The 6,700-nt window shown below is 34.3% G+C and overlaps 1 protein-coding gene across 5 annotated transcripts; it reads left to right on the top strand.

Moving 5' to 3' along the window:
* Positions 1-213: 213 nt before the first annotated feature.
* LOC115711421 (nucleobase-ascorbate transporter 6) lies at positions 214-6,134 on the top strand. Of its 5 annotated transcripts, none has more exons than XM_061112057.1 (15): positions 214-301; positions 1,160-1,301; positions 2,219-2,316; positions 2,411-2,587; positions 2,974-3,074; positions 3,225-3,300; positions 3,392-3,451; positions 3,590-3,774; positions 3,971-4,067; positions 4,329-4,415; positions 4,869-4,927; positions 5,037-5,128; positions 5,215-5,292; positions 5,390-5,550; positions 5,662-6,134. In XM_061112057.1, exons 2-15 carry the CDS (start codon positions 1,199-1,201, stop codon positions 5,878-5,880), a joined length of 1,593 nt encoding a protein of 530 aa, XP_060968040.1. In that variant the 5' UTR covers positions 214-301; positions 1,160-1,198; the 3' UTR covers positions 5,881-6,134. The 5 variants fall into 5 exon arrangements, with proteins under 5 accessions (XP_060968040.1, XP_060968039.1, XP_030495614.1 ...); XM_061112056.1 differs by having other exon boundaries at positions 216-301; positions 1,156-1,301; XM_030639756.2 differs by having other exon boundaries at positions 251-793.
* The last annotated feature ends 566 nt before the right edge of the window (positions 6,135-6,700 follow it).

The following is a 6,700-nucleotide window of genomic DNA, read 5'->3' as shown; positions in this document are numbered from 1 at the left end:
AAAACCAATTTATCAAAATCTATCTAATTTAGTCTTTCAAAAAAAAATCTATTTAATTTAGGGACCTACCGTACATAAACTTTCCCTAGTGCATCTTTCTAGGGTATTGAGGGAATTGATATTTTGATACTGCCAAGACAGCTTATAGGCTAACGACGTCGTTTGTTCACAATTTATCTATTTATTTTTAATTTGTCTCTGACGTTTTATGCATAAGAAATCTTTGTTTTAATTTTCGTCTGACTGACGTTGTGCATAACTGAACACTGAAAAAAAATAAAATAATTAGAATTAAAATAAGGTCAGTCTCAGATACCAGAGAGCTCATACTTTTTTCATTATCATTATTTCTTATTTTACTAAATTGGACTACAATAATAAATAAATGATTAATATATGTTAGTTGGAATGTAATTTCAGGTTAGAGGGAAATAAGAATCGTACAACACAAAAAAATAAAAATAAAAATAAATAAGATTATACATTTTGTAGAGAGAGAAAGCTTGTGAGAGTCAGTTTTTTTTTTTTTTGGCTTTCATTACCGCAAACCCTCCTCTTCACCTTCTTCAAAGTCCCATTTTCATGTCCTACTGAGAAGAGAAGGATAAAAAAGAGGAAAAAACCCATCTGGGTTTTCTTCACCATATCCATATCTCCTTTTTGATACATATATTTTCACTTTTAAAGTTTTAAAAAGAAAGAAAACATATAATTTTTTTAGGTGTGGGGTATGTTGGTTTTTGGATTTAAGCTTACCACTTGAGTTTGCTTCCTCACAATATATAGTTAAAAGGTACTTTTTTTTTTTAATTATTATTATCATTTTCTCTCTTTAACTTTCCTTATTTATCTTTGTAGCAATTATTAAACGCATTATTTCTTCTCACTATATCAAACCCTCTACTTACACTATCATTTTCCTCTGCTTTCTTGTTTTTTATTTTTTATTTTGGGTGTAGCTTTCGTTTAGTTACACAGTTCCCATCTTCTATTATTTGTGCTGTAGTGGTTACACATGTGACTGGTTTCAATCTTCTGGGTCATACATATTATCTCAATATATCTCTGTTTTCTGCTCATTTTAGTTGGGTTTTGCCAGATTTGGGATCTGGGTTTTGGTTAGATTTGAGTTTCATTTGTGGTTCTTTTGGTTAGATAGAGAGAGAAAGTTCCAGAGAGAGAAAGTTGTAGAGTAACAATGGCAGGCGGTGCTGCACCAAAAGCAGATGAGCCACAACCACATCCACCTAAGGATCAGCTACCAAATATCTCTTACTGCATTACCAGTCCTCCTCCATGGCGTAAGTACACTCTAACCACCTTTTTTTTTTTGTTATTCTGAATCTTGTTCCTTTTTCATTCTGTTAGTAGAAATCTCGTTCATTTGCTAAGATGGTGTTAGATTAATTAATGGTGGTTCTTAATTATTACTTTGATTCTTCTGGATCTTTTGGGGTATATTTCAAGTAGGTTCTTTTGGTGGGTTTTTTCTTTTCTTTGTACTACATAATTGTTGAAAGTAGCTTTTCTTAGTTCCTTCTTTATCTTGGCCTGAGAAGCCACTTTTTAAAAAGTAATTCTATCTTTTGAGGAAAAGTAATTAAGCTGAAATACTGATAAGTTTGTACAGCAAATATGGAAATCATTGAAAGAAAAATAAAATAAAAAAGGAAGAGAAATCTAGTTTTATAAGGAAGGAATATTTTTTTCTTGTTGACTTTAACAAGAACAAAAAAAGAAGTGGGAATTGTAGTTTAATTTTGTTTTCTTAAGAGGATTAGTGTTTAAAATTAGTACAATTATCTTCAACTAATTAATTAGTCCTTTTAAATTTTATTTATTATTATTTGTTCCTACCTTGTAAATTTGAGGAACTGAGATCTTGTTGTTTTTAGTTGTTATGGAGAATATGCATATAAGTTTGGTTGACCCCAATTTAAGTTTATTTGTCTGCTACTCGCAGCAAAAAATATCTTTTTGTAAGTTGCTTTTTAAATATTATTCTCCATAATAATTGTAACATATCCCCTGGGATTGGGTGCTGGAACATATTTTATCATCATGATAATTTAGTAAGTTTTAACTTTTGAGTTGAAATGTTTTAGGATTGAGATTTCTGGTTTTTGATAATTTGCCATCTTTGAAATTATATGAGTATCAGTAATTTCAGCAGATATAAATGTTACTTATAAAAATGTGGACCATGTCTGATGCACAGCCGAGGCCATTCTCCTTGGTTTTCAGCATTATCTTGTGATGCTTGGCACTACGGTTCTCATTCCAACTGCTCTTGTTCCCCAGATGGGTGGTGGAAATGTAAGTTCTAAGAAAGATATTTAACTGTGTTGGTAGATTTTGATTTGTAAAAGTTGTTTCTTTGTATAATGACGTTGTAAATATCATCTTGTAGGACGAGAAGGCTAAGGTGATCCAGACCCTACTCTTTGTTGCTGGTTTGAATACATTGCTACAATCATTGTTCGGAACTCGATTACCTGCTGTCATTGGAGCATCGTATTCGTTTGTCCCCACCACAATTTCAATTATCCTTGCCGGACGATTCAGTGATTCTTCTGATCCTGAAGAGGTTTTTTTTTTCTTTTTAATCTGAGCACCTTAAACTTGGTTGATACTTTAACATTGAGCTGTTTGTTAACTACTAATTCAATACATGTACAATGGATTTGATGGCTAGATTCAATCATAGGTTTAGCAATGGTTCTCACCTTACAAAAGGATGTAGTTTTTAGGAGACTGCATGTATAAACTTGACTTTGTTTTTATCAGAACCAGTGCATCATATAGTTCACGCGGTGGGGATACATAGCGGAAGCCAAAAGGAAATAAAAAAGATTTCTTAATTACCTATGAAAACTCCAAAATTAAGATTGATGAATGCACTCAAACACACATTAATTTTGTGAAATTCTTAAGTTTACTTCTCACCATGTAAATATTCTTATATTGTCTCAGAAATTTAAGAGGACAATGCGGGCAATTCAGGGGTCTCTTATTGTTGCTTCAACTCTTCAGATTGTTTTAGGCTTCAGTGGCCTTTGGCGCAATGTTACAAGGTTATCTATTTAAGAATTAAATTGTAAAGAGGAACGGTCTCATTTTCATAACGAAGTTGGCTAGACTTTCAATATGCTTTCACTGTTTTCTTCAGAACAGATTGTCAGAAAATAATTTAATCAAGGTGAAACATTTTCCCCACTCTTCAGGTTCTTAAGTCCACTTTCAGCTGTTCCTTTGGTAGCTCTAGCTGGTTTTGGTCTCTATGAGTTGGGTTTTCCTGGGGTATGTGTACTTTCCCTCTAATGCACATTGCATTTACTGAATCTCATTGTAATGATTGTTTCTAATCGAAATGCTTCTCTTGGATGTTTAGGTGGCTAAATGTGTAGAGATTGGACTTCCACAGCTTGTTCTCTTAGTGTTCGTTTCACAGGTAAGTTCCTGGAAGTGTCTTTTCACGAGATTTAGTTACAGTAATTTCTATGAATTGTTTTGATTTGCTGCTTTTGCTTGTATTTACCGGCTCCTTTAAAATAAAATGCTGAGATTGTTTTTCTTCTCTGTTTTGCAGTATTTGCCGCACCTCTTCCACTCAGGGAAACATATCTTTGACCGTTTTGCTGTCCTATTTACAGTGGTGATTGTATGGATTTACGCTCACCTTCTCACAGTGGGTGGGGCGTATAATGATAGTGCCCCAAAAACACAAATGAGCTGCCGTACAGATCGTGCGGGTCTTATTAGTGGCGCTCCATGGTCAGTCTATTTTATTATTGTTGTTGTTTCTCAAATCTAACATCTTAACTTTCACTTTGAAGAAATTTTGATGTTTTTCTTCGCCTGAATGTACAAAATAACATTGCTTGTACGCTATAGAAGAAATTTGGTCATAGCTTTGTAATCTTGTTGATGCACTGCAAGTATCATCCTTAAAAGGTATTTGGTTTTGCAGGATAAGAGTTCCTTATCCATTTCAATGGGGAGCACCTTCTTTCGACGCAGGTGAAGCCTTTGCCATGATGATGGCTACTTTTGTTGCTCTTGTCGAGGTCAGTTTCCTCTGCTTCCTTTATTCCCTAGTCTGCCAATGAAAAACCAAAATGCAATATCTCTTTTTATTTTGACACTCTCTTCATTGTCGACTAAATTATTTTATTTAATTGTGGTCTGTGTATTGCTTTGGTTCCATGAGTTGGTGCTTGATATATATTTCAGTATGCATTTGATTTGGCGCATTCTCTTTATGATGATTATGCCATTTTATCTTATTGAAAAATTGTTTCTCACATATTGACCTATTATGTGAACAGTCAACAGGTGCTTTTATTGCTGTTGCAAGGTATGCTAGTGCAACTCCATTGCCAGCTTCTATACTCAGTCGTGGAGTCGGTTGGCAGGTAACAAATATAACATTTTTTGTGTATAAACTTTTTATCATATGTGATTGATTCCATGCAAAATGCAGGTTGCTTTGTAATAGCTAGATGAATTTGATTTTCAATGTGTTGACCGTTGAGACCCGGGGAATCATTTCCTCCCGAAATTATTGTCCCATTACATGTCAATTGCTTATGTAACAATTTAAAATAGACAACCCTCCCGCATATGAAATTATAATAATAAGCATATTGAAATTAAACTTTAATAAGCATGTTCAAATCATATGTATAGATGAAAACTTGGCTCTTGTGGATTTTTAGGGACTCATGTGTTCTTATGTATTGACTAAAACATGAAAGCAAGTGCAACACTGTTAGTGTGTTTTTCATACCATTTCAACTCTGCTTGTGCAAGTTTGCTGACCTTCTATTTCAGCTCATTGCTGATTAATAGTATATTTCTACATTCAGGGAGTTGGCATTCTGGTTTCTGGATTGTTTGGAACAGTGAGTGGATCCTCAGTATCTATGTACGTCAATAACGACACATTTCTAATCTTATTAATTTTTACCCTCAGATTTTGTTGGCTAATGAGCTGATTTTCAACATGAACTAAATTTTTTCTTCCTTCCGGGCAGTGAGAATGCTGGCCTTTTGGCGTTGACTCGTGTTGGCAGTCGAAGGGTGGTGCAAATATCAGCTGGATTTATGATATTTTTCTCTATTCTTGGTTAGTTGTAAAGTATGATATGTCATATAATTGCACTATTCTGCACCAGCATATTGTACTTATTATTACCATTTTAATCATTGCAGGGAAATTCGGAGCAGTCTTTGCTTCAATCCCAGCACCCATTATAGCTGCTTTATACTGCCTTTTCTTTGCTTACGTTGGTACGAACTTAGATTCATTATTTTAAGAAGCTGGTCCCTTTGACAGGCTATTTCCTAGTGAAAATGAATGATGTATCCTTTCCTTTCATATCTGTAGGTTCCGGCGGTCTTAGCTTTCTTCAGTTCTGCAACCTCAATAGCTTCAGAACAAAGTTCATTCTAGGCTTCTCTCTCTTCATGGGTTTGTCTGTTCCACAATATTTCAACGAGTACACTGCCATCAATGGTTATGGTCCAGTTCACACTGGTGGAAGATGGGTAAGGACCAAATATCATTGCTCTGTTATTCTTAAACTAAGCTTTCGAATAAGATCACTCCAAATTTGATTGTTTATTTCGAAATAATGTGGTTTCTCCTGTTCTTGGCAGTTCAACGATATCATCAACGTCCCTCTACAATCAGAAGCGTTTGTGGCGGGCTGTGTAGCATACTTCTTGGACAACACATTGCATAAAAAGGATAGCGCGATCAGGAAAGACCGAGGTAAACATTGGTGGGACAAGTTCAGATCCTTCAAGGGTGACACCAGGAGTGAGGAGTTCTATTCTCTTCCATTCAATCTAAACAAATACTTCCCATCTGTGTGAGTGAGTTTGGTGAAGTTAAGAAGTTAAAAGGGTATTTATTAAATACTAATCTCCATCTTCCAAGTTCTTACTTAGCCTCTTTCTATAAAACCCATTGTTCACTCTGTTAAGTCAGTATAAGAAGATAGTTCTCTCTTTTTATCCTTTTTACGATGCTTTAGTACATTTATTTCATTATATTCCTTTATGTAAATCCAACTGAGGGAAGTGAATTTAAAAGTAGCAATGAAGAAGTTTGTTTGTTCTTCTCTCCATTTGTGTCAGTGTTGTCTTTTTATCAAGTGTTTACAAGTAGATTTCAGACTGTCATAAACTCACTAAAAAGAAAAAGGAAACCTCAATTAGTATCACAGTTAAAGACAACTCTATTATCAATAAAAAAGGACCCCATTTCACATCTTTGTTCATACACTTAATCAGTAAATGGTTTCTCATGAAAACAAAGCATATATTAACGTTCCCTGAAGTTGACATAAGATTCTGTGACTGAAATTGCAGAAAGCTATGCAGAGAAAGTCTGAGTTATGCAGTGTCCAATAACTCTAGTCTTTACTTTGCTAAACTTGTGTACAATTTAATAGCTATAATGAATGACAAGAAAATCCAGTGTTCTTTCTGGACCCATTGATGCTCATGACATGAATATATCAGTGAATTTATAACATGGAGAAAATGATCAGTCATAAGTTATAGTCTGCAAAAATATATGTAGGTGCAACTGAATATTCTTCTGTCATGTTCGAACTAGAGGGTGTTTATTGAGCTTGACAACTCGAGCAAAAATACCAACCGAATCAATTGTTTTTCTCTTTATATATTT

The sequence above is a fragment of the Cannabis sativa genome, chromosome 3 (genome assembly GCF_029168945.1).
Source record: "Cannabis sativa cultivar Pink pepper isolate KNU-18-1 chromosome 3, ASM2916894v1, whole genome shotgun sequence".
In the NCBI taxonomy this organism is placed as follows: domain Eukaryota; kingdom Viridiplantae; phylum Streptophyta; class Magnoliopsida; order Rosales; family Cannabaceae; genus Cannabis; species Cannabis sativa.
This window is presented reverse-complemented; position numbering and strand designations above follow the sequence as displayed.

Coding starts and splice junctions, on each gene's coding strand:
- LOC115711421 (XM_061112057.1), top strand. CDS start 1,199: ATGGCAGGCGGTGCTGCACCAAAAGCAGATGAGCCACAACCACATCCA. Junction 3,775..3,970: donor CTTATTAGTGGCGCTCCATG/GTCAGTCTATTT, acceptor TTGGTTTTGCAG/GATAAGAGTTCCTTATCCAT. Junction 5,551..5,661: donor TTCACACTGGTGGAAGATGG/GTAAGGACCAAA, acceptor TGTTCTTGGCAG/TTCAACGATATCATCAACGT.